The sequence below is a fragment of the Candoia aspera genome, chromosome 5 (genome assembly GCF_035149785.1).
Source record: "Candoia aspera isolate rCanAsp1 chromosome 5, rCanAsp1.hap2, whole genome shotgun sequence".
NCBI lineage: Eukaryota > Metazoa > Chordata > Lepidosauria > Squamata > Boidae > Candoia > Candoia aspera.
In genome coordinates this window covers 117,467,028-117,493,864 of record NC_086157.1, presented here as the reverse complement: position 1 = coordinate 117,493,864, position 26,837 = coordinate 117,467,028, and the positions used below count along the sequence as shown (strand labels likewise).

The following is a 26,837-nucleotide window of genomic DNA, read 5'->3' as shown; positions in this document are numbered from 1 at the left end:
CCCACAGAGAGTGCCAGGGCACTGCATGGAACTCCTGGACTGAAGCACAAGAAGTAATTTGAAATTTCTCCTGGATTATTATTAGAGGGAAGGATGTGAGGGGTGTTGGGGTTTTTTGTTTGAACTGATGGGTGGCTACAGACATACAGTATGATGAATGAATGAACGAATAAATAAATAAATAAATAAAATCTGGAGGCTAAGTACTGTATTTGAAAGATGCAGCAAGTTTATTCCAGATTTTCCAGTTCTCTTGTAGTTCTGTGAACTCACAATTACACCATATTGGCAAAAATGGGGCGGGGCGGGGCTTGTCCTCTTCTTACCCTACCGGACAAACCCTGACTCGGCTGCCCAACCTTCTTCCACTCGCAAGCGGGCAGTTCCCCGATTCGAACCGCCGCCAACCGAAGGAGGCGAATATTCCTCCGGACCATGTCCTGGACAGGGTGGCGCGGGTGGCTTTGCGCCCGAAGGAGGTGTCTGGGCCGGTCCTTTTCATTCCTTCTCCATCTCCACCACCCCGTACATCCGACGGGAAGAGGGAGGCGCGGGGCATTAATTTCGGGCGCGAGATGGGACACCTACCCAGCTCCCCGGCTCCGGGAGACAGACGCTCCGCAAGCAGCAGACCTCCCGTCCTCCCTCCCCGCTCCGCCGCCCAACCTCGCTTCTTCGGCATGGAGTTGAGGGGTGGGAACTGGCTGGCGGGGGGGGGGGGGATGAAGGGGAGGGGGCGCGGCGCCACGGCGAAAGAAGGGCCGGGCAGAAGCGGAGTGAGCGGGCGAGGCAGCGCGGCTCGGGTTTCACTGGAACCCCGCTCGCTCGCTCCGTCGTTCACCCATCCATTCCTACTTCTGTCCCTGCCGAGCTGAACACACATCAGGCGGCGGCGGCGGCGGCGGCGGCGGCGGCGGCCTCTCCTAGACGCAGAGCTGCGTCGCCGACTAGAGAAGGAGCGCCAGGCGGATGGCCAGCAAAGAAGATGGACGTAGGTGACCGGGATGCCAGGACGAGTCCCGCAGCAATCCGTTCGCCCGCTCGTTCGCTTGCTCGTTCGGGTTCTCCTGCACCGGGAGGGGCAGGGGAAGCCAGACATGGAGCGCTCCTGGCGACCGGAGAAGGGCTGGGGGAGCGGTCGCGAAACAAGGAGCATCGCCCTCTGGCGCCGGGCGCCGGTTCCCGTCCCTGGCTCAGCTTCTTCGCGCCTCTGCCCGTCCTAGCAGCCTTCTTCGTCCCAAGACGGAGGGAGGGACGGAGGGAGGGAGGGAGAGGGGGAGGCGCTGCCGTCGGGTCCGGCTGTAGGAAGCGCAGCGCTGCTCGCGGCGGGTCCGCGAGGGACTGGCCGACGGGCGGGCGGCTCACGTTTCACAGGCCCGGCTGGAACCGCCTCGCCCGTCCTCGCTCGTCTCCCCCCGCGATCGGCGCTGGGCAAATTGGAAGCAGCTGTGGTGCTGGGCGACTCCACGCCTGCTGCCGCGGAGGTCATGCCTGGCCTCGGCCTCCCCCTCGGGCCGGCGGCAAGGGCCCGGCGGCGGCAGGGAGCGCCGGAGGAGGCACCGGCGGCAGCGCTCCCGGAGCGCGGAGACCAGCCTCAGGTTACGGAGCCGAAGCCGCCATCTCCCGACCTGGTGGACAGGGGAGGCGCGCTCTCACTCCAGAGCGAGTCCCCGAAGGCTGCGGCCGGAGCTTCACCCTGAAGGCGGAGCGGTGCGCTCTGCCCCCCTCCCCGTCCCGCCGCCCAGTATTCTCCTCAGCTGGCCCGCGGGTTTGGCTTGGCCGAGGAGGATCAGTGGTTCCGCGGGGTTGGTGGCTTCGAGTGGTTCCCCCAGCAAGAAGGGACCCGCTGCTCCCGACTGGACCGGGAAGAGCCCCGGCGAGTGGAGGCTCGGCGTGCCGGGTGGGGTGAGGACAGAGGTGCGCGCCCCCTTGTGCCGCCCGATCTCGCTCGGGTGCCGACCGGCGACAGGCGCGAGCTCCAGACGCGACTGCCGCTGGGAGCCGGCCCGCCCCCACCCTGCGGCCGCCGCCGCCGCGCGTGGCTGTTCTGCTGTGCGCCCTCCCCGGCCGGGGCCGCCGCTCCAGGAAAGGCGCGCCTGCATCAGGCCCGAGCCGCAGCCTGTCCGAGAGCGGCGGCGGGCCCCGAGCTGGCGGGGGGCGCTTTCAAGCCTGGCCAAGTATGAGCTCAGGCGCGCGGCTCCCCGCTCGCAGACCGCTAAGCCAGCCTTTGCCCGGACTCCAAGCCGCCGCGGGGCCTCCAAGAGCCTCCTGCGGGAGGGAGGGGGCGGGCGGTGGGGGCAGTCCCCGTTCCTGGGGCCGGAGCCAGCACCTCACCGCTCCCTCCCCCCCTCCCCTCCCCTCCCCCGCGGCCCTGCAGTGAGAGGGAGCTACGGCAGGGGGAGCGAGCGGTGGGCTGGAGCCAAGGAGCCGCAGACAAAGGGAGAGCAGAGCGCGCGCGCGAGATCAGGAAAAGCCGAAACAAAGGGGGTCGTGGCCAGCTCTCACCCGCCCGCCCCTCTCCCACCCCGCCTGTCAGGGGCTTGCGCGCTCGCCGGAGTCCGTGCTGGCCGACCCCGGCCGGAGAGGGGGGGCTTTGCAGCTGCTGGGAAAACTGGGTCTGTGGCTTCCCGGAGTTTGGCCGGCAGCAGCAGAAGCCAGCTCCGGGGAAAGAGGGTGTCTCCCTCCCCACTTTCTCTGCCCAGTACAAGCCGCGTAAAGGTCCCCACTCCCCTGCGGCTGGAGCGCGAAGCAGGCGATGGAGCTGAAGGTAGAGGCAGCCCATCCCCCAATGCTCAGCTGCCCGCAATTGGGGCATCTGGGGGTGTGGAGGAGCGGGTGCTACCTGAGACAGGGCCTGTCTTGACCTGGCCCAGCAAGGGTCTTCAGGGCAATTAACTCCCTGCTGGGGGAAAGGGAGCCCAAACAACAACACCCCCCCCCCTCCATATCCACGGACCTTCCCTAAGTAGCTAGCATGTGCCAGTCCCAGCAGGCTACTTGCCTCCACCAGGGTGGGGAGATAGCAGCAATGGATTTGGAGAGGCAAGAGTAATGAATGAGGTGGCTGCTCCCCCAGCATGTCCCATCATCTAGTCATCCTATTTGCTGTGCCCCTCCAAGCACCCACAGGAGTGGGCATGTGGGGGCTGCCTCCCCTCCCCCCAGTGAGCTCTGGTTCTGACTAGCTTTCTTTTTGCATCCCTTGCAGGATTAAGGTGCCTGCCCCACCAAGGGGGCCTTGCCATTCTTCCCAGGCGCCCAGCAAAGGAGCTCCAGGGGTCAGCCAAGGATGGGGCCGCTTGCCCTTCTGTTGCTGCTGCCACCACTGCTTGTGTGCCTGGGTCAGGGCATGGCAATGCCAGGCACTCTGGACTTGCAGGTTGATGAGGAGATGCCCACAGGCACCATCATTGGGGACATCAGTGCAGGTCTACCCACTGGCACCACCAGCTATATGTACTTCATTTCTGCCCAGGAGGGCAGTGGCGTCACCACAGACCTTGACATTGACGAGAACACGGGCATCATCAAGACAGCAGGCATGCTGGACCGTGAGAGCCGTGACCACTACAGCTTCATTGCTGTCACCCCAGATGGCGCCACAGTGGAAGTCAACATCCAGGTCAACGACATCAATGACCACGCCCCCACCTTCCCCAAGCAGCGGGCGTCCCTCCTCATCCCAGAGCACACTCTGCCCGGCAGCCGCTTCCCTCTGGACCCTGCCTTTGATGCAGACAGTGGCCTGCTCAGCACCCAGGGCTATGCAATCAAGGGGGGGAACATGGGCCAGGCTTTCCAGCTGGAGACGCGCCGTGGGCCCAACGGGGTCTTGCACCCAGAGCTGGTTGTGGGCAGCATCCTAGACCGGGAGGCCCGGTCCACCTTCACCTTGCTTCTTGAGGCCTATGATGGCGGATCCCCGCCAAGGAGCTCCCAAATGACTTTGGACGTGTCTGTCCAAGACATCAATGATAACGCACCAGCCTTCAACCAGAGCCGCTACCACACCCTCATCCCGGAGAACCTGCTCCCGGGCAGCAGCATTCTGCAGGTCTTCGCCTGGGATGCCGATGAGGGAGACAACGGGGCGGTGGTGTATGAGATCAATCGCCGGCAGAGCGACCCGGAGCAGTTCTTCACCATTGATGCGTCCACCGGAATAATCAAACTCAACAAGGGGCTGGACTATGAACTGCGGAAGGTGCACGAACTGGTGGTGCAGGCCCGGGACAGGGCCGTGCACCCTGAAGTTTCCACGGCCTTTGTTACAATCCAGGTCCGGGATTACAATGACAACCAGCCCACCATGACCATTATCTTCCTCAGCGAAGATGGCTCCCCTCGCATCTCCGAAGGGGCTCAGCCTGGCCAATTTGTTGCCCGCATTTCTGTATCAGACCCTGACTATGGAGAATACGCCAATGTCAATGTCTCCTTGGAGGGGGGGGAAGGGAAATTTGCTCTCACGACCAAAGACAACATCATCTACTTGATCTGTGTGGACCGAATGCTGGACCGCGAAGAACGGGATTCTTATGAGCTGCGAGTGACAGCTACAGATGCTGGAACTCCCCCCCTGCGCGCCGAGTCAGCTTTTGTGCTCCAGGTGATGGATATCAATGACAACCCCCCTCTCTTTGATGCTCAGGAGTATGAGCAGAGCGTCCCTGAAGTGGTTTACCCGGGCAGCTTTGTCTTGCAAGTGACAGCTCGTGACAAAGACCAAGGACCCAACGGGGAGATTTGTTACAGCATCCTGCACAGCCACCACACCTATTCCCACTGGTTTGCCATTGATCCAACCTCTGGCATCGTTACTACAGCTTCTGCTCTGGATTATGAGACTGACCCGCAGCCTCAGCTGACTGTGCTTGCCACAGACCGCGGCAAGCCCCCCCTCTCCTCCACCACCGTGGTTCTTGTCACCCTGCAGGATGTCAATGACAACGAGCCTGTCTTTGAAAGCAACTTCTACAATATTTCCTTGAAGGAGAATGTGTCCCCTGGCACCTGCTTCCTCCAGGTGAGCCAAGATTGGGATGCAGTAAGGAGCCACCTTTGGGGAAAGGGGAACGCCAAGCCCTCAAGACCTCCTGGGAGCAGTGAAGGTAGCATCTCACCAGGTGGCTCCTCCCTTTGCTGGCCCTTGGGGAAAGTCACGGCAAGTTCTGTGGGGACCTGAGTCAGGTGTAGCCTAGATGCTGCTTCTGTGGTGTGGATCTGAACCTCGTGCTCGTATAGGGATCTGCTCAGAACAGCTGGACCACTTTGGCCTAACCCTAACTCTAACACCCTAACCCTAACTCTAACCCTAACCCTTGTTGGAGGTTCTTGACCTGTCCCTTCCTCACTTCATAGGAGCCATCTGTGGCAGACCTTGGATGTACAAATTTTGTGTTAAGTTGTAGAGGAATATTGTGCTTTGGGAGCAGTGGAAGTCTCAATGCTAAATTCATTGTCGGGAGATGTAGTGGCCACCAATTTAGAAGATATACAAAGAAGGCTAGACCCGGTGAAAGGAAGGGTTATGATATCAGGGCTGCTGCCCTTAAGGCAGCTTCCTAGTCCTGAATGGCAGGCGGCAGAACCTAGAGGCTATTAGGGGAGGGGGCACGGCAGTGGAGAAAGGTTCCCTACCCTGCTGCTTCCTGGACACTACTGGTCCCGTCAGGGCACCCCAAGGGGCCCCAGCCTGGGACTCTCCTGCTGGTAGAAGGGGCCACGATAGGGCAATCTCATTCCTGCAGGGTCAGCTATGCATCACTTTTGTACCCTCTGACCTTTGGGGCAGGGTCGACGCATGCATGAGCGTAACTTCATATATTCTTGGCTTCATTGGTCACAAATGTTTCAGGAAGCTTTGAGGTTTGGCTGGCCTCCTGGGACAAGGGAAGGTTCAGACAGGCCTGTGCAGTTCTGTGTTGATATCACATACTTTTTGGTCCTAAAATTGCCAAGGTGGCATCTTTTCTATGTGTCTTCATTAATCTTAACCTTCTTTGGTCTTTCTCAGTTTTATCTTTTTGTTTTCCTGACTGCAGAGTGTACCATGAGTATTTCTTTGTCTTTGTTTCCTTTGCTTTGCATCCAAGAAGGATGTAGACCTGGTCCCAATCCTGCACTTTTCAGAGCTGAGTCTGGAACAGCTCCCTTCCCTTCCCTTCCCTTCCCTTCCCTTCCCTTCCCTTCCCTTCCCTTCCCTCCTCTCCTCTCCTCTCCTCTCCTCTCCTCTCCTCTCCTCTCCTCTCCTCTCCCCTCCCCTCCCCTCCCCTCCCCTCCCCTTCCCTTCCCTTCCCTTCCCTTCCCTTCCCTTCCCTTCCCTTCCCTTCTCTTCTTCTCTTCTCTTCTCTTCTCTTCTCTCTTCTTTTCTTCTTTTTTGGCAAGCTGCAGCACTCATTCGCTCTCTCTCTCTCCCTTCTTGAGGGATTCCTTCTGCTGCTAGAGTTGGTGTTATGTGCAAGACTTTTTGGCTTTCCTGTGTAAATCCCTCTCCAGTTCCTTGTTAGGCAGAGACCCAGCTACAACTGATGACCAGTGGTGTGGGATAAACAACAGACATGAGTGTTTTCACATCTGGGCAAGCCCACTTATCTTGGCTTAAATACCATAGTGGGGTGTTTTCTACTCCTAGAACCCCTTCCCTAAGCTGGGTTCAAGCTAGAAATGCCCCAATCAGAGCAGTGTCATGGTGGTACAGAGTCTAGGGAAACGGGTTCTTGACAAGTGAGAATCTGGACTGAATCTGCAAATAGCTCTAACCCTGGATTTCCTTTAATAAGCCAGAGTCAGTTTTGCAGATGCGTGAAGCAGCCTTGGCTGGTTATCCAGTCATTGGTCCTGCCAGGAACCAGGTTAGGCTCCCCCAAATTAGAGCAGATAAAGGATTGGTTTCCTTCTGCATTTGTGGGAACCACTTTCCTTTCTATTCTACAGTGGAGAGGGTTTTTGTTTGAGTGGGATTAAGGTATCTGCATATTTTGTGGGGTGTGTTTTTTTGTGTATGGGACATACTTATGAATGGCTTTGTGTCATGTGTGCATGTGCTCTTTTAATGGAAGAATATTCTGTCTGGTTGGAGGATATGTGCAAACAGTCCGTTATGATTTCTCAGCACAGTCGCTGCTTGGGTGCATCCAGATTTTGCTTTGGCAAAATTGAGGGCAAACTTTAGGGTTAGTTCATGAAATTAAAACCTCAGAAGAAAAAGAGCACCTTCCATAGCAATAATGTGCCACCCAACCCAGAATGATGTGCAAGAATGGCATCCCACCTCAGTCTGCCTGAAAAGGCGAGCCGGCAGTGTTGGAGAAGGGAGTGAGAACCTGTGGCCCCCAAAGGCAGACTGTTGCAGTCCTCTAGCTCCCCAGGGTCGCACTCCCAGACTTCAGCAGCAGCAGAGCAAGCGGGGACGGGGGGGTGTCAGGCATGTTGAAACAAGGCTGGGAATGAAAGCACAAATGTTAGGGAGCGGAAACACCCCCGTGTCCAGACTTACACTCCTAAACTCCTCCAAAACCCTAGAATTCACATTCAGGGATCAAAAACAATCTCAGTACTATCTCTGAAGACCTGTTGTGGCCTCCCAACTGATTGGGAAGCTCCTCCCTCCCACAAGAAAAGTTGCCCATCCTCTTTGCTGTGTCCCCCCCCCAGATGGAGCTTCTCCTCCCCCCCCCCCGCCCCCCACATGGCAAAGAACCAAAACTGACCCTTCTGAGCCAGCCTGCCTAGGAGGAGCATCCTGGTCTAGGGGGAGGGGGAGGAGGGTACCTTTGCAGCTTTGTTCCTTGCAGTGCTAGAACTGTCAAAGATGAACCCAAGACGGGGTTGCAGAAGGAATTTGAGTTTCTTTGAGTTGCAGTAGGGAGTTGCAGAAGGCCCACATCTGCCAGACAATTCTCCCTGAATCAGTTTACAGATTCCCAGGGATAACAGTAAGTCAAATGGTAAAAATACCAGGCAAAATACGGAGACTGACTATATGACAACAGTGCAATGCTTGAGCAACATGGGGATGTGCCCTGCTCCAGCTGCAAAGCTTTCAGAGTGGGTGTGTATGCTGCAGCCATCTGCTTCTCCTTAAGGAGACCGTAGTACTGCACCCCTCAGAAAATACACCCTTGTATTAAAGAGGCCCCAATAGCATGTCTGTGCCCACTCTGAAGCACCTTGCCACACCCTCCCGGTGCCTCCTGAATGGAAACACGCATTTTCCAGGGATGACACCGCTACCGTGCAAGTCCAGGAAGGGCCTGGCTTGTCAAAAGAGGCCCTGACAGGCAGACACCGAGTCATCCCTTTGCCTTGGGACTGATGCACTGCACGTTCCTGCAGCAACAGGATCAGTGGAATCCATGGAACTAGGCTAGCATTAGGCTAGCCCGATAACCTGATACAGGGCTCCAAAAGGTGACAGCCTAAAGGCCATTTGTAATTTTAACATTTCCAGCCTCCAGAGAAAGATTTTCTGGCTCATTTTGCGCAGCATGCACCCCCGCCTTGAGTCCCCACTTTTGAACCGTTTCTGAAAGGGGAGGTGCTTGAGCTCCCTGATTATTTTGGTTTAGTTTATTTATTTATTTATTTATTTATTTATATTTTATCTATTTATCTAATTTATATAGCCGCCTATCTCAACGAGTGACGCTGGGTGGCGAACAGAATTAAAACAGAATAAAAATAATAACAAATGTTACAAAAAAATACAGGCAGCTGAGAAACAACAATCCAAATGACTGACACGACCAAGAAGCGCTTTTGAAATATGGCTGGCTGCACAGTGAACTCCCCGCCCCCCACCTCCCTCCTCCCCTGCATACTGCCCTCCAGCAACGTGGAAGGACCACTTGTGGCTGTTCTGAGAGTGCCATTGCCCATGGTGCAAGGGATACAGGGATCATGCCCACTCCAAGGTGGCCTTAAGGATTTGTGCTGCTAATCTGCCACCTCTGGTTGGAATGAAATGGGCTCCCTGCAGTGAGGCTGGGGCAGCCTGGACCCAAGCGGGATCAGCGCCTTCATCTGCCTCCCTCTTCCACTTCTGCGATGCTTCCTCGGGGTCTGGAGACATTCCTGCACACAGCTGCAGGGAACACGTCTCTCAGCTGCGCGTGGCGGCAGCTGCTTTCGTTTCTCCCGAGGCGGCTTCCTTTCCTGACCTAGTGGTGCAGGCCATCCGCTTCCTGGCTGACCCCCAAGGCCAACAGCCATGAAGCTGGAAACCGCCACTTCCCGAAATAGCCCAGCTGGCCATGCCTTAGCTGCTTTTAGCCCCTCAGCATCTGTGCCAGGCCCAAGGAGGGCAGCTGCATGATCTGCTGAGCAGGGAGTCTGCGTGGGTTTGCTGACCACACTGGCGCCAGTGCTCCCGTCATTCTTGGGTCTGAACCAAAGCCAGATGTTGAGCTGTGGCTTTGTGCACATCTGTAGAATGGGGCCTCTCAGGCAGCCTGCCATTCAGGGCCTCTGGGATGGCCTGGGCCAGGCAGGCATGCAGGCAACATAGGAAACCATTCTGGGGGAAATCTGCTCTTTGTCTCCTCCACAAATGCCCATATCTTTGTGTTTAAAAAGGTGGCCCTTTGCTGGCTATTGCAGGTTGTAGTCAGGGGCCTATCACTGTTGCCTAACCCAGAAGAGAAGAGAAGCTGCAGGGAATCTGGGGAAAAATGTGCTGAGCTTGGGAGGAAAGAACTCCCCTCAGAGCAATCGGATCAAATGTATTCAGTGGGTTTGAGTTCGGTCTTCTGCCATGGGCTGTCGTGGAAACCGAAAACCATCCCCTGCCCATTGCAGGACCCCAAGAGTAGATGGGTTGGTAGCCTAAGCTGAGAAGCATTTACCAGTAAGCTTATGGAAAAATTGGCCGCAGGGATTATTTTTTTCATTTTTAGAAATGTAAACAGCCCGTGAATATTAAAAAAGAAGTATTTGGCTTGGCTTGAGAGTTCCTCTTAACGCATTCGCATTCGGTCAAGGCCTCTTCTCCCTTGTTTCGTGGCGCAGGACATAGAATAATGGATTTAAATGTTAGGAAGGCAGATACCAAAGGAGTGTAGAAAAAGCTTTCTAGCTGCAAGTACAAGTGGGGCCAGTTACCCAGAAAGGAGGTGGGTCCCCTTCATGGACTGGGTTCAGGTAAAGATTAGACAACTTTATTGGCCTGGGAGGCTTCCATTTGTATTCCCAAACAAGAGAGTGGACTCAGTGGCCCAAATTGATGGCCCTGAGCACAGCAGGTACTTTTCCACTTGGCGACCTGGTTGCAAAATTCAGGAAACACACAGCAACCAGGTTTTGCCTTTCGCAGTCTAAGAGCTCAAGAATATGCTGTGGTGCTCTCTTTTGCCTCTGGTTTCCTACCTGGAAATAATGCTTTTTAAATTCCTCATAGCAAGGAGTTTTGGAAAAGCAGTAAACTTGCCTGTCAAGCAGAGGGCCCTCATTTGGTCCCTCTGCCCACCACAGAGCAATTCAGAAGAGTTGCCAGGACCTGAGCATGGGCCGCACTGACTCTCCTCACCGAAGCCCGACAGGAGGAGAAGGCATGGGTGCTGTCTAGGCTGCCGCTGGCTTGGCTGGTACAGTCTCCACGGCTGGAGCATAAATGCCCTGCACTCCCAGGCTCAGGGCACCGGATATTGTGCTCTAAGGGCAGAACTCCTAAAAAGGCTGCGCCTAGTTCCAAGTGTTTAAGGTTCGGATGTGCAGCCCTAAGAACCGAGGCGAGCCAACAGGCCGAACCCCATAGGCCACCATTGGGCTACCAATTTCCAGGGTCTCTGGGAAACAAAGGGAGCCCATTGAGGCCTCCTGCAGGCCTGGGAGGGGAGGCCCTGCGGGTGAGCAAGGGGACGGGCTGGTGAAGGAAGAAGTCCTTCCAGTTTCCCAGCAGCTTTGAACAGAACGCTCAGCCCCACTCTGGGAGACTCAAGGCAGCGGCGGCTGGACAGCTGCAGCCCTTCCAGGATAAGCTTGGCCGGGTGGTGCCAGGAAGGGGCTGGTCCTGGCCTACCCTCTGCGCACCGGCCACCCTGGAGAACTATGTTCCCTCCCTTCTCCCCTTGCCCCACGGCAGCCCCATTTCCTGTTCTGCAAGCACAAAAGGGTTCCGGGCCCTGCGGTGCCTCCAGAGCATGGCCGCTGGTGCTCAGCGGCGTTCTGCACCATTTGGCTCCCATCCAAACCATGCCTTTAAAAACCTAAAGGGGGGGCTTTTATTCTGAGAGGGGGCCCCCACCCATGTTTCCAAACGAGTAACCCCAGCAAAGCCCCCAGGGGGGCGGCTTACTTAGTGAGATGGAGAGGCCAGTCTGGGGCCTCCAAGGCAGGCCTTTGAACGCAAAGTGGTGCCGTGAAAGTGGGATTGGCTGTTGCTTGGGGCTCCCCAGACAGTTCAGATACATGTAAGGATCCCTCTGTCCCAGGATCTCAGGGCCAGCCGCTGGGGTGGTTTCTGGCCTGTTCCGCGCACTGTTTTCCTGGACTGAAGCGGGCCTGGCCCAAACCCTCTTGGCCCACAGCTGCCACCCCCTCTCCCCGTCCCCCTGCACCCTCCCTTTTTAGCAGAGCTACCTGCTCAGCCCTTTCTACAAGGAGAGGAAATTCTCTTCTCTCTCTCAAGGAGCAGCAGGACAAGCTCCCTCGGGTGGAGCTCAGCACCTGGTCACCTCCCATTTGGGAGGGGATCTCGTTGCCCTCCTCTGGGGGGCTCCTTGTCTAGCCTGGGATTTCCTGGTGGTCTCCCATCCCAGTAGTAACCACATCAAATCCAGCTTCCTTCTTTTAAGACAAAGATCAGCTGGGGGCTGCCCCCTGCAAACTCCCTGTCCAATTTGTTTCTGGCACCCCCTTCCTGTAGCCTTTCCCTGTCAGCTGGCCACAGCTCAGGGCTTTGTCTCAAGCTGACTGCCACAGGCACTGCAAGTCTGGCTGCTCACAAGGGGCTTCTCAGCAGAAGGGGGCCTGTTCCTCTGCCTGATGGACAGCCTGCAGAACCTTTCCCCACCCCCGAGTAGTGGGACGGAGGCCGGTGGAGGACCAAGGGGAAGGCCAAAGTGTTTCACTGGTGGGGGAGGGGGATTAGGGGGCAGAGCAGGAGCAGCAGCCTGGCTACTGGCAGCAGAAATGTGAATGGGCTGGTTGAGTCCCTCCACCTCAGATTTTGGACACCCCCTGAGTTCCTGGCACTGCACTGCTTCCAGGTGGTCCGAACCCTGTGTGGAAGGGAACAGGAGGGGGAGGGGGAGGTCTCCCTTGCACTCACCTGCCTGGCTACTGGCAGTGTGAGGGGCTGGGTGTGGCCCCCACCTCCTTTTCTAGTTGTCTCAATATTGGAGGGGGGACAAACTCCCCCCAGTGCATCCCCTTGCCCCATTGCAAGATGTGTGTGTAGGGAGGCTGTCCTGGCTGGGAGAAGAGGTCCAGTCCTCTGATCATTGTCCCAGGATAGCACAGGGTGCCGGGGAGGCCTGTTGCTTACCTGAGCCCAGGTGTGCTTTGGGACCTTCCTGTCACGGTCCGCTTGGACCTGCTGTTCTGGTGGGTCAGCGGAGCGCTTCCACTTTTACTGCAGATCACAGCCACCGATGGTGACAGCGGCTCCTTTGGCAGGGTCTCCTATGCCCTGGGCACTGGGCTTGGCAGCCTGGTGCCCTCTGCGTTCCTTCTTGGGGAAGAGACTGGCCAGCTCTGCACCGCACAAGGCCTGGACCGGGATGAGGGAACCTCCGCCTATGACTTCACGGTCACAGCTGTTGATGGGGTGAGCACCTGGGCGGAGCCCCAGAAAGGCATTGGTGGGAGCGGGGAATCTGGGCTCACGGGGACCCCTCAGCCAAATGCCTTGCTGGGCGCTGGAAGGGAGGGGTGTATGGAGGGTCTGTCGTAAATCCTAAAGGCTGCCAGTCACTTCAGCCCTTCCACGGTGCCAGGGCAAAAGGCATCAGCCGGGGCCCTTTCCGAGGCCTTCGGACAGTGGGTGTCCCTTGGGCACCCAGCCCTTAGTACAGCCGACAGCATTGCTATTCTTGGTGGTTATTCCAGAGGACCGCACCAAAGAGTCTTCCCTCTCTCCCAGGGTGGGCTGAGCTCCACGGCCTACGTGAAAGTCTTTTTGGAAGACGTCAATGATAATGCCCCAGCGTTCTACCCCCTGGAATACGCTGCCAGCATCAGCACTCAGAGCCAGCCCGGTTCTGCCGTTCTGCGAGTCACTGCCCATGACAAGGACGAGGGACTGCATGGGCGGGTGACCTACCGCATTGCCAGTGGCAACATGCCAGCTGTTTTTGCCATCAACCCTGATACTGGTACCAGATGGCAGGGAGGGTCCAGGCAGGGATCAGGAGGCAAAGCAGCCCATCTCCCCGTCTCCTGCTGCCTCTCTCACATGGGGGACTGCAGACCCTTCTTGCAAGAGAGCCCGGGGTCTGGGCCACCTCCCGGCAGCTTGGCTTCTCTCCTCTCGCTGTGCAGGGGTCATCTCGTTGTGGAGGCCGCTAACTGGCAAGGCCAACCTATTGGTGCAACTGGAGGTTGAGGCTCATGATGGAGGTGGGCTGGCAGCCCAGCCAACTGCTCAGGTCAACATCAGCATCGTGGCAGGCACTGTTTCCCCTCCCAGCTTTGAGCGGGCCCAGTATTACTTCACAGTCCCGGAGGATACTCGGCCGGGCAGCAGCGTTGGATCCATCCATGCCCGCAACGCCCCAGGTATCGCATCCCCAGCTTGCCCAGAGCCATGCGCACGCTGCCCCCTCTTGCCCCAGAGTGCAAGGGTACCCACTTGGTGGGGGGGGGGCGGTTCAGTTTGCAACATCTCCTGGTAGGGCTGGGATGGACTCCTGCCTTAGGCCATGACCTGGCAGGCAGGGGTGCCCTGATGTTCCTCCCTAGTGACAGCTGTGGTGGTCTGACGTGAGGGAAGGGGCTCCCTCTGCCCCAGAGTCCTAGGAAGGCAGGTTTCCCAAGGGAAGGGCACCTGAGTGACTTTTTCCATTTAATGTATGCGCTTGGTGCCATTTGTGTTCAGACGTGGCCCAAGCCAGCTCCCAAAGTCATCTTAAAAGAAAGGAAGAAACCGCCATGAACCAGGAGAACCTTCAGGGAAGACAGGGAGCCTTCCAGGACCCAGTGTGGGACGGGGAGAGTCTGGGGCACCGTGTCCCCTTTTCCATTGCTGACCCATTCTCTGCCCGGTTCCTCTCTCCAGGTCAGACTGATGGTGTGTTTTACTCCATTTCCGCGGGGGACCCCCAGGGCCACTTCTCCATTGACCCCAGCTCAGGACAGCTGCACACCAACCTGGCTCTGGACCATGAAGCACAGTCTGTTCTGAGCCTGGAGGTTCAGGCCCGCAGCGGTTCCCCGCCTGCTTACAGCAGTGCCCGGGTGCAGATCAGCGTGTCTGACGTCAACGACAACCCCCCCCGCTTCCCCTCGTCCTCGGACTCAGTGTCACTGCCAGAGGGGGCGGCCCTGGGTACCGCTGTATATACGGTGCAGGCTGAGGACCCTGACGGTGGAGCCAACGGACAAGTGCACTTTGAACTGATATCCCATGGAACGGCAGCCTTCGCCGTGGAACATTTGTCAGGGAAGGTGCGGCTGATGGGGGCTCTTCAGCGGGAGAGCCTCAGCCCTTACAAGCTGGTCATTTTGGCCCAAGATGGTGGGACCCCGCGGCTCAGTGCCACGTTCACCCTCCTGGTCCACGTGCAGTCTGAAGACCAGCTTGGACCCCTCTTTGACACCCTCACCTACCGAGTGGAAGTGCGCGAGGGAGTGCCAGTAGGCACCCATTTTCTGCAAGTGAGGGCCCTGGCCCAGGAGCACAGCACCCTCCTTGCCTACCATCTGCGTGCAGATGGCGATGCTACCAGCTTTGGTATTGCACCTGAAACGGGGTGGCTACACGTGCGCCGCACTCTTGATCGGGAAGTGCAAGAGCTGTATGTGCTGACCGTCCTGGCTGTAGCGGGAGAGGGTGAGGGGCGCCAGACAGGGACCAGCACAATCCGGGTCACTGTCACAGACGAGAATGACAACAGTCCTCGTCTGAGCGAGGAACGCTATTTCTTCACAGTGGTGGAGAACCGGCCTGCTGGCAGCAGCATAGGTCAGGTGACAGCCACTGACTGGGACGCTGGGCCAAACAGCCGCCTGACCTACCGCCTGGTGCCGCACGAAGGCCATTTCCTCATCCACACCCAGACTGGTGAGGGAACTCATGGGGGACAGGGGTGAGAACAAAGCCTGGATGTTTCCACGAAGGAGCATCTTTGAGCACCAGTGGGGCCATCCTGCATGGGGGCCGTCAGCCTTGATTATCCTGCATGCTTGTTTTGCAGGAGAGTTGAGCATTCGGAAGAGCCTCGACCGGGAGCAGCAAAGCAGCTACCAGTTGCAAGTCCTGGTTCAAGATGGGGGGACGCCACCCCGCAGCACCACAGGCACCATCTACATCACCGTGCTGGATGAGAACGACAATGCGCCTGCCTTTCTGCATGTGGCTGAGGGGCGTGAGCTTCTCCTGCAGGTCAGGGGACTGAGGACTTGGACATCCTGCGTGACTTCCTGTGGGGTCATTTCTGAGCATGGAATCTTGGTCCCTCCCTGGGGGAGGAGAGGGAGCAAGGGCAGTTCTTGAGCCAGTGCTGTCCACTGGGCAAAAGCATCGCAGCCTCTGTGGAAGCCCTGGGCGGCATGCGGGTCTCCTTGCACACCAACATTATCTCTCTGAGCTTCCAGAGCTGGGAACCTGCCTCAGTGGCTGGGGAAGGGGCAAGGAGGGAAGACAGTGGTCAGTTCCGGCTCCCCACCTCCTTGCCATCTCCCCATCAGGTTCTGGAAGATCAGCCAGCGGGGTTGCTGGTGGCTCCATTGCAGGCCAAGGACCCAGATAAGGGTGAGAATGGAACTGTCTTCTACACGCTGTCAGGTAAATGAGCCCCAATGAGCCTTTCATCACAGGTAATTGCCCCCCCCCAGCCCCCGTTAGTCCCCAGGCTTTGAGCTAGTCTCTTAGTGATGGAACCGGATTGAAGGGAATCGTTTTGTTCCGTCCCACCACGATTCACGCTTCCTTATCGTAGCCTCTTGTGCTTTACGCTTCATGAGGACGGCAGCCTGGGTGGAGTAGAGGTGGGCGGAGAACTGCAGAGAAGGGCATGCATCTCAGCTTGAAGTTGGGGAACCACATCCCTGAGGATGAGGGAAAGAAGGGAGGGGAGGGGCGGTGATAGGAAGCTGCCCATGGGCAGTTATGGGCTGGATGGGTAAGATGAGATTTTTGCCCCTTGCTGCTGCTTCTCACTTCCCCAGAAGGGGAAGAAGACCCCTTCCTCCAAGTCAGAGATGTGAGCTACCACTAGCCAGTCTGAATTTCTGGATCGTCTTCCCCTCCCCTCCCCACTCCTGTCCAGCTCTCAGAAAGATGGGGAAACAGAGTTGGGCAATTCCAGCAATTGAGGAGCTAACAGACCTGGTCCTAGTTATGAAAGTGAAGATGCTATGCATCCTGCAAACCTCTAGAAATAAAAAGCATATTAGGAAAGAGGAATGCAGGGCAAGAAGGAAGGCGGTAGTTACACGTAACCAATGCAGCTTGCACGTCTCCTTGCTCTCCCCCTGCGCCTCCCCTCCTTCCTGGCTTCTCAGCATGATCCTGAGTTGTGGAAGGTGCGGGTGATAAGGGGAGCCACCTCTTCAGACAATCTGGCCGTTGCTTTGCCCATCAAGCCAGCCAGCCGGCCCGCCTGCTGGGCTCCGCTCCCCAGTGACCCAGATGGTTGGAGGTCACAAGTTGGGCCACGGGGGGTGGGGGGCGCGGGGTGGACGGGGGTGTATGAGAGGGAAGTGCCATCTGTTCCGGCCTCTCAGTGTGGCCCCAGTTTCCCTGAGCTGTATGGTGCGCTGCTGTGCCATACTCTCACCCACTCCCCCAAGAATTGGGGTTTGCCACAATCCATTGCGGTGTGCAGTGCGAGGGAGAAAAGGTGTGCCAGTCCCCCTTCGCAGGGCAGACAGTCCTGACTGCCACGTGAGGTCAATCACTCGCTGTAAATTTGTACACAAGGGGAGAGATGCAAACCTCTCAGTTAAACTACAGGCAGCTGACAGAACTAAAACACTGCAAAATGTTTTTAAAGCAACAATGAGCCCTTGCAAATAAGACAGCAGGGCTGGTCCCAGGCAGGCCCTGACCTCCCTCCCACTCCTCAGGGGAGCTTTTGGGCCCACTAAGGGCCCCCTGGGTGGGCTGACCCAGGGAAAGGCGGTCCTTCAACATGCTATCCCCAAGGGGCACACAGGGCATGGAAGCCAATTGGCAGCTGCTACTTCTGGCTCCTCCAGAGCCTCCCAGGGGAAGTGTGGTGCTCCAGCCTGGCACTGTGACGGTGAGATGCTTCTCTATGGCCAGATGGACCCTGGCAAGCATTCTGGGCCGGGGAAAGGGGGCAGTGGCTCCTTTCAGTCTGGCACCTCTGAAGTGGCCTGTGTGGTTCAAGAGGGCTGGCATGGAGCACAGCCTCGGGGCACAGCCAGCTTGGTCTCATCCCTCCTGGGGCATGGGGGAGAGGCCATGGCTGGTTCCCTTCCTTCCCTCCCCTGCTTGGCTTCTCTAGGTGGCCACATTTCCTTCCTTCCTTTCCTGACAGGTGCCTGGGCAGAACACTTCTCCCTTCACGGGGCTACGGGGGAGCTGCGCACAGCTACCCCACTGCGGCAGGTTGTCCAGGGAGAATATCTGCTCACCATTACAGCCAGCGATCGAGGCACCATTCCGCAGAGCACAGCTGCTACACTGCGCATTCAGGTACAGGCCTGGCCTTCTGGGGAGCCTGTGGCCATCCCCAGCAGCCAGCCCGAGGGGACCGAGGTTCGGGGCTGCTACCACCTCCCCTGAATGCTCTCCCCCCCCCTCCCTCCACAGGTGGTGCCTTCTGGCCATGCCCTCCCCCGCCCTGAAACGACAGTGCTGACCTTCTATGCCATGGAGGGCCTGCCGCCCGGCTCCAGCATCGGCTCGGTGGCTCCCCCTGAACCACCCCCTCGTGGACAAGTAACCTATGTGCTGGTGGGGGGCAGCAGTGGGGATGGGGTCTTTGTCGTGGATGCCAACACGGGTGAGATCCACCTGGTGCAGGATCTGGACTATGAAGCCGGGGCACGGCATACCCTGCACGTGAGCGTGGAGGACTCCCTGCATGGCTACCCCAGCCAGCGCCTGCTCTTGGTTGAGATCCACGTCCAGGACAGCAACGACCACGGCCCCATCTGGCCCCAGGATCCCATCACGGTGGTGGTGTCGGAGAGTGCCACGCTGGGCCTCGCCCTCTTCACCTTCCAGGCACTGGATGGTGATGGCCCCGGTCCCAACAGTCAGCTGTGCTACAGCCTCCTGCGGCAGGACACCCTGCGCCCCATCTTCCAGCTGGACGGCCACACGGGGGAGCTGAGCCTGCAGGCCCCACTGGACCGGGAGGCCCAGTCTGCCTTCCTGCTGGCTGTCCTGGCCACAGACCAGGCCCACAATGTCAGCCAGCGCCACTCAGCGGCCGTGACAGCTCACATCTTCATCGTGGACGAGAATGACAACGCTCCTGAGTTCCTTTCTCCACCGAGAGTTGATGTCCCCGAGGATCAGCCCACGGGCTTTCTGGTGCTCCGAGTGGTGGCAAGAGACCGGGACATGGGCGAGAATGGGCGAGTCAGCTACTCCTTGCGAGCAGGGAGCCCCGACGGCCGATTCCATCTCAGCCCCAGCACAGGTAGGCTGGAGAAGCGGCCAGAAAAGGTGGGCGCGTGTTCCCTGGGGCCCCCTCGGGATCTGCTCTCCTCTTAAGCAGTGAAGAGCAGCTGCTGCTCCTGCAGGTGACTTTTGTTCAGCAGGGCATGATCCCGATGGGCTGCTGGCTGGGGCTGGAGCATGCTTGCAATATTTCATCAACAGACCATGCTGTAAATGCCCCCTCGTTTGGCACCTTTGTATTACAAAAACCCTTGGTCCTGAGGGCAGGCAGGGTGGAGGTCAGTCTGCCCTGTCAGGCAAGCTGAACTCTGTCTCTGTGGGGTCCTGTAGTAGAACCCCCCCTCCTTCTGGTAAAACCTTAGCATGGGGTGGGCAAAGGAAAACTTGCACCCAGCACAGCTGATAAAATGCCAATGTGATGAACTGTGTGGGCCTGACATGTCGTGGCACTCTTCTGCTTGGTCCGTGGATTTCTTCACAACTGCAGCTCGAAGCCACTCCCGAGCCCAGCCCAGGTCCCTGTCTGCCTGTTGCTCCCTTCCCGCCTAGGTGCCACATTGCCAACTGTCGGTCTCATCTTTCAGAGGCCACGTGCCCCTTCCTCCAACAGGCTCACTTCCCACATGCCCCTTCCTGCTGTCCCAGAAACCTCCCCCCCACATTCCTCACATTCGCTCCTCCTCCCTAGGTGCACTTCTTCCAGGGGGGTGCAGTCAGTCTTCCCCAGACCCCCTCCATCGCGATTCCTTTCCTGGGTCTACACAGTGCCGGACCACGGGGGTGGGGTGGGGCTGGAGCAGCCCTTAGTCTGCTTGTGTGGCTGCCCTGCCACTAAAACTGAGCGAGCAGCCCAGAGTGCTGAGGTGATGTGGAGGCTCCCTGCTTTCCTCTCAGACGCCACCTCTGCGAGCATCTCAGAGCTGTCCCCCTTCGTGGCCAGCAGACCTACAGACACCTGGGAACCATCTGAGTGTTCATGAGCTGCTCCAACTGTGATGCATTTTCCGTGGCTGAAGAGAAGCCATGTGAAGCATGGGGAAAACTCTAGGACCCCGGAGGGAGAGGGGGTTTGCAGAACAGGCTAGACTAGGAAGAATTAGGGTGCTTGGTGTTGGCAGAGTGCTAGGAAAGCATTTGGCCCAGGAGAGATCAGAAAAGTCACACACCAGGCATTTCTATAAAAATAATTTTATTTACAGAAAGCAAACATATTTAAAGGCTGTTTGCTGAGAGGAGAGATTTCTCTCAGCTGCATACTCTCTGCAAGCCTACACAGAAGGGAAACTGAAACAAGTCCAGGCAAGTTCTTCTCCCCAGGTGCAAAAATTAACATCCGAAAAGAGGACAATTAAATTCAACCTCTTCACCCGGCCAAAATGATTAGTTACCATAGTAACCTTAATCTGTAGTAGAAAACATATTAACAGTTGGTAGTTCACCACCTTGTGGCAACCCAGTCCACACCGGAAGAACCAGACCAAGAGGGCTCGGGGTTTTTTATGTAGGCCCCCCCAGTAGGTCTTTTATCAGCCTGGGTTTACAGTCCAAAGTATTCCATGAACTCATTAATATGGGTTTGATATCAAGGGAGGGAAGACTTTCCTCAGGAAACGAAAAGGAGCATCTGAATTTCTTGGTCAAAGAGAACAATCCCCACAAAGGATAGGGGAGAACTGCCTCCTCTTCCTCTCTGCTTGGGCTGAGGGATGAAGGAAGAGGGGAAATGCTGCTGAGCCCTCCAGGCACCAAGCACTGGAGAGAACCTTCCAATCTGGGGGCCTCATCGGCTCCTCCCTGGCCCCCCAGCAGGACCCATACCTGCCAGTTGCATAGGGAGCTTGAAGACAGAGCCTTAAGAGTGCCTGGATGGAAGAATTCTGGGGGGGGGGTGGCGGTGGGGGGGCATTGTTGGCTTACTGCCCAGCCAGAGGGATGGTCCATGCCTGTGTGGGGTTCTCACCTTTGAGAACAGCCTGCAAGCCATGAAAGCTATTCAGAAACTGCCCCAACCTCTCCCGAATTACTGCAGTGCATCCAGAAGGGACGCGGTGGCGCTGCGGGTTAAACCGCTGAGCTGCTGATCGGAAGGTCGGCGGTTCGAAACCGCGTGGCGGGGTGAGCTCCCGTTGCTCGTCCCAGCTCCTGCTCACCTAGCAGTTCGAAAACATGCAAATGTGAGTAGATCAATAGGTACCGCTTCGGCGGGAAGGTAACGGCGTTCCGAGTCGTCATGCTGGCCACATGACCCGGAAGTGTCTATGACAACGCCGGCTCCAAGGCTTAGAAACGGAGATGAGCACCGCCCCCTAGAGTCGGATTCGACTGGACTTTACGTCAAGGGAAACCTTTACCTTTACCTTTACTATCCAGAACACAATTATGCCCCCCCCACGTGAAGCTTCCTTGTCATCTGTGCTGGCCAGTTCAGTGCTTGCAGTCTGATCTCACAGCCAAGTGCCAGAAGAGTAGCCAAGGGATGGACGTCCCAGCCAAGCCCGCTTCTGCTGTCAGTCCACCCCGCACGTGCCGCCTCCTGGATCTGAACTTTTGCAGAGATGCGCAGAGCAACCTGCCGTGCTTTGTTCCTTCTTGAAGTATCAGCAATCTGCTCTTTTCCTAGGGGCATTGTCCATTGTACGGGCCCTGGACCGGGAAGAAATGTCTCAGCATAACTTGACGGTGGTGGCCACAGACCACGGGTCACCCCGGCGTACCACCACACAGCTCCTATTGGTGCAGGTGCTGGATGTGAATGACGAAACGCCAACCTTCGAGAAAAGCATATATGAAGGGCAGGTGGCTGAAAACCTCTCACCTGGTGCACCAGTGTTGCAACTACATGCCACTGACCACGACCTCGGTAAGAGTCTAATCTGCCCGGGAGACAGGAATCCATCCCTTCACTGCCAGAGTGGAAGCAAAAAGGGGGAAGGCCCCTGACCAGGCTGCCCAGCTGTGAAAGGAACAAGAGCCATCCGCCTTTCCCAGCTAGGCCCTTGTTCTTCCCTGAGCCCAGGATGTGCCATGGGGGAGGCTTTGGGCACACTGACCAAACAATGAGATACATGCTCCAGTGACAGACTTAGATGAGGCATTCCCTCTCCGTCCCACCCCTGGACTCCCTTCCAGGCCTAGATTCAGCACCAAATGTGGATGGTGGTTCACGCTTCAGAGATTGGTTCTCCAGAAATGACCTCTCTACCATACTGGTCTTGAATGGTCCCAGTTTAAATGGGAAACACAGAAGGCCAAGCCATGAATATTTGCAATGCCCATTCCCACCTCTAAAGTGGGTTGGTGGCCGGCTCAGCCTTGCCCTGCCTGTGGTCAACTGATCCATGCAGGAATGGAGAGGTAGGTGTGTGATTAGGAGGTTCCCACAGGATCCTTTCCCCTTTCCTGTGCAGGGACCAATGGGCAGGTGACTTATGGGGGCATTGCTGGGGATGACTTCACTATTGACCCTCACACGGGCCTGATCAGCACTCTGCGCCCCTTGGATCATGAGGAGCGAGCCGAACACCTGCTGACAGGTAACGGACCACCAGGAGGAAGTCATGAAAAGCGGGGGAGGAGGAGGAAGCCATCCTCTTCCCTGGGCTTCTCTTAAAAGACCAGGGTGGTGGTGGTGTCCTTCTCTCCATTTCAGCACCTTAGCACACTGCCACATGTTTTGGCAATAGAGACAGAATTCTTGATTATGAGAATCAGAGCAATCACCTTTGGCTGAGAGTAGAAAGGCCCCACAGCATCTGCATTCACACTTGCTCTAAGCCACTGTTTGCTTAACCATCCTTTAGTAGGCTGAGCAATAAATAGTGATTTGCAGACCGCAGTGCCTGGAATCACAAAACGCATGGGCAACTGGAGTCCCAAAGCACGTGGGCACAGTATTCTTTGCCTGATCTTGGCTATGTGTGCTCAGCTGCCATCTTGCTGGGATCTCCGCCCCACACAGGGGGTTGGTCTCTGTGGCTTGAAGAGTCTTTTAAGGCTGAGGTGGTTTAGATTCATTATAAGCAAAGATATTCCTAGGATTCCATATCATATGAACCCATCAGCCCTTTGGTTACTGACATGCAACTGCAGAGGGTCCCATCTGGATCTGGGTGGTGCTTGGGCACGGGATCCCACCTTTGCCAGGTTAGGTTCCCAGCCCTAGAGGGAAGACTGTAGCAAGGGGGGTTCCCCAACAGCTGCCCCAACCAGCTTCTTCAGGGCTGCCTTTCCCGAGCACAGGGGGTGCTTTTGGCTGTGCTCCTCTTTCCCGGACGTGTGAGCAGATACTGCAGCACAGCCACACTCACGGAGGGCAACTCAAGGCAGTGCCACGGAGAACATAAAGTGCAATATCTCCCCCCCGTCCCCCCGCTCACAAGGCAGCTGCCAGTTGTAATGCATAGGGTTCTCATAGCCGGACATCCAAATAATGTCTAAAACGACTTTTCAGATATTACTTTATTTTTGAAAAGGCAAGCTACTAGTTCTTAGCACCACAAAGGTAGGCTCAGACATATTTGGGATTCTGAGGACTGAATGCTCTTTCCCAGGGCAGGCAGAAGCATCAGAAATAGTGTCCTAAGATGCCTTATTGGTGTAATTTTTATGGGGGTTGTAGAAATGAGCATCTTTCAGTGGTGCAGCATTGGAGTTACCCAGCACAGAATTCTGATTTGTGATGGGGGCAGAGAAGGAGTTGGGCCCTGCCAATGCTTGATATGCCGGGGGCCTTCCTCCTCACCCTCCTCTTTCTCCCTGAAGTGTATGCGCAGGATGGGGGCCTGCCCCCCCGCCAAGCCAAGGCAACCGTGCGTGTCCTCGTGGTGGATGAGAATGACCACGCCCCGGTCTTTCAAAGTGGTGCTTGCTCCTTGGAGGTGCCGGAGAACCAGAGTCATCAGAAGCTGGTCACTCTGCGCGCCACAGACCATGATGCGGGGGAAAATGGGCGCCTCTCTTACTCACTGGCAGGTGAGTAACTCTGAGGGAGGGAAACAGTCTGGGGAGCCCTGTGGCAGGCAGCACCCCACAATTAACCTGGGGGTGTCCAGCACAGCAGGGCCACAGCCTTTTGGTGTGGGAGGTGCAGAACGTTTCTCCCCACCGCTGGGAGAGAAGGTCTTCTCTCTCCAACTGAGAGCGGTGCCATGGAAGTCCTGTTAATCTGCCATACCTTTGGTCCAACTGATCTGGTTATGTTGCATTCTCACTATCCTTTTTTTGTTGGTGGTTTTATTCTGGCATCATCGTTCTCCACCCCAAATCTTAACTAGGTGGGGCGGTTTACAAATACCATCAAATTAATAAATAATATGTTTTTAAAAACTGGACATATTTGCTCACCTTGCCACTGAGTCAAATTTGGCTGAGAAAAGTGCTGCAGGAGAAGCCAGAGGTGGTTCTGCAGGTTTTCAGAAAAGGTGTCTGAAAGCCAAGCAGAGTGCAGTGGGGACAGCTGGGACCCCTGGCCTTAGTTCACTCCAGGAGCTCTTATTGCTTCCATCCTTCTTCCTGCAGCTGGAGACCCTGAGGAGGACTTTGCTCTGGACCCCTTAACTGGCCAGATGTCCACTGAGCGAGGGCTGGACCGGGAACGGAGAGCCACCTATGTGCTGACAGCCCAGGCCTGCGACAATGGCTTGCCCGCCCGCTGTGACAGCCTGGCAATTCAAGTGCAAGTGCTGGACCTGAATGACAATGCTCCCCGCTTTATGCAGGAAGCCTATGCTGTGGAAGTGCCCGAGGACCTGCCCGTGGGAGCTCTGGTGCTGCAGCTCAAAGCCCAAGATCCAGATGAAGGCAGTAATGGCCACATTTCCTATTTCCTGGCAAATGAGTCACTGGGAACCTTCCAGGTGGAGCCGCAGACAGGCCGCCTGTACAGCACCCAGCCTCTGGACCGGGAACGCCAGGCTACCTACTCCTTCCTGGGTCTAGCCATTGATTCTTCCCCTTTAGCCCCCCAGAGTGCCTCAGCGGCCATCACAGTAACTGTCCAGGATGTCAACGACCACGTCCCTGCCTTCCCCCTCAGCCCGCTTGCCGTCACCCTGCCCCGCCACACCCCGCCCAAGAGAGTAGTGGCCACATTGCATGCCGAGGACCATGATGCTGGGGCCAATGCCTCCATCCTGTACCGTTTTGCCACCCCTACCCCAGCCTTTGCCATCAACACGTATACTGGGGCCATCCAGCTGCTGCAGCCTCTGGGGAGCCTCAGCCAGCGCCAACGCACCCTGTTTGTGCTGGCCAGTGACCTGGGACAGCCCCCTCTCTCCTCCATTGGTGTGGTGGTCATTCACCTGCAGGACGAAGGCTACCGGGGAGTGCACTTTCCACGCAGCACCAGCGACGTGGCCCTTCCTGAGAATGCCACCCCAGGTACAGACCACGGGACAGGCTGCAGCCTGCCAGGGGTGGGCTTTGGGCGGTGGAAACGACCCAAGCAGCAGAAAGAGACAGAACAGCAGTGGTGAGCGCATTTGCTGGGCGGGGATCTGGCCTGGGAGAATGGCTATTGCCTCCTGGATGTCTCGAGGTGTCTGTCCTGAGGCGGAAGGGAGAGCAAAAGTCTGCTGTGGGTGCTGTGGGTTGGGGGGAGAGGGCACTTCAACTCCCCCTACCTGCCTATCTCCCCCCATCTATGCCCTTTGGCCCCCTGCACACTGCAGCCCTGCTGCCCTAGCTGACTTTGTCATCTTCTTGCTCCCGCTGCTGTCCAAGCATTTCCAGCCTGGCCCTTCGTGAGGCAGCTGCTGGCCGCATGAGGCTTTCTTCCCCAGTTGTGCACGGCGGTTTCCTCATGAGACCCGGGGAAGATAGCCTCATGTGGCCAGCAGCTGCCTCGCAAAGCACCAGGGAGGCGTGCCTCGTCAGCAGCAGGAGCAAGAAGACAGCAGAGGTCAGCTGGGGGTCGGAGCCCAGGGCGGCAGGGCCTCAGAGGACAGGGTGGTGAGGGCCACTGTGGCTGGGACTGAGCTGGGCAGCTGAGGCTCCCAGGGGTGGCTGTGGCTTCCCACTGTACTGCAGCTCAGGGCTTCTTGCAGCCCCAGAGCTGCAGCATGTCCAGAAGCCCCTGAGCCGCAGCATGGCAAGCAGCCCCTGTGCCACATGGTTCTGGGGCTGTTTGCCACCCCGCGAGGAATGGTGCAGGGCAGCCAAAAGGGCAGAGGTGGTGAGAGATAGCCAGGTGGGGGGAGGTGGGTGCAGTACCTTACCTTACCAAGACTCGGGGCTGGGAGGGACCAAGCCAAGAATGGCTTGGATTGGGGTGGGTCCTTGGCTAGCGTCCAGTGGAATTCGGTTAATGACAGCAACAGGGAATGCCATGATTGTTGTTGCTAAGTGATGCAGTCACATGGCATCACACTTTATGACCGCATTGCTTAGCAATGGAAATTCCAGTCCCAATTACTGTTGTAACTCGAGGAATACCTGTATATCCTGTTTGTCCAAGGAAGCAGTATCTATAGCACCCCCTCCTGCACTGGGTGGGCTGGCCCCAAATCTCCCAGGCTGAGGGGGAACTAGAACCTGCCCCACCTGCTCACAATCCAGCACCTTCCCCACCAGACCACCCTGACTCTTCGGCTGAGAAGGGGGGGCTGGCCCCAATCTCCATGGAACCTTTCGTAGGCGGGGGATGGAACCGGGCTGCCCTGCCCTGCTCCTAGCCCAGCGCAGCTCCTGGGCTGGGCAGGAGGGGCTGGTCCATGGAGCTCCTGGGGCTGAGGGAGGACTCAAGTCCGGGTCTCTGGCTCCTGGTCTATCCCCTTCACCACTGCCTCCTCCAGACGGTAGGACTCTTCAGCATAAGCACACATCTTTTTTTTTTTTTAAAAGCATTGTTACAAGTCAATTTCACCTTTCTAAAGCAAGAAACAAATTGAATTCTAATGTTGTGAGATGAGGTAATGCCCGTAATAGCCACATTGTTTCCACAAGCCATAGGACCTGCCTGTTCTTTTTTTTCTGGCTTGAAGCGTTTTTCGCTGCCCCGCCAAAGCCAGGTCTCTCCCTCTGCTGGGGAAACCCTCCCGCTCCTGCAGGAAGCCCTGTTCCCAGCCAGGAAGCCCCATCC

General features: G+C 57.1%; 1 protein-coding gene across 1 annotated transcript in view; it reads left to right on the top strand.

Annotated features, from left to right (window-relative positions):
* Window positions 1–847: 847 nt before the first annotated feature.
* Window positions 848–26,837, top strand: part of DCHS1 (dachsous cadherin-related 1) — a 38,938-nt gene continuing 12,948 nt past the window's right edge. The window contains 13 exon segments of the mRNA XM_063306086.1: window positions 848–991; window positions 3,209–5,026; window positions 12,578–12,766; window positions 13,082–13,313; window positions 13,480–13,716; window positions 14,216–15,220; window positions 15,354–15,541; window positions 15,847–15,943; window positions 17,664–18,776; window positions 21,378–21,617; window positions 22,165–22,290; window positions 23,519–23,728; window positions 24,275–25,138. Of these exon segments, the coding sequence (XP_063162156.1) occupies window positions 3,290–5,026; window positions 12,578–12,766; window positions 13,082–13,313; window positions 13,480–13,716; window positions 14,216–15,220; window positions 15,354–15,541; window positions 15,847–15,943; window positions 17,664–18,776; window positions 21,378–21,617; window positions 22,165–22,290; window positions 23,519–23,728; window positions 24,275–25,138 (6,238 nt within the window). The 5' untranslated portion in view covers window positions 848–991; window positions 3,209–3,289.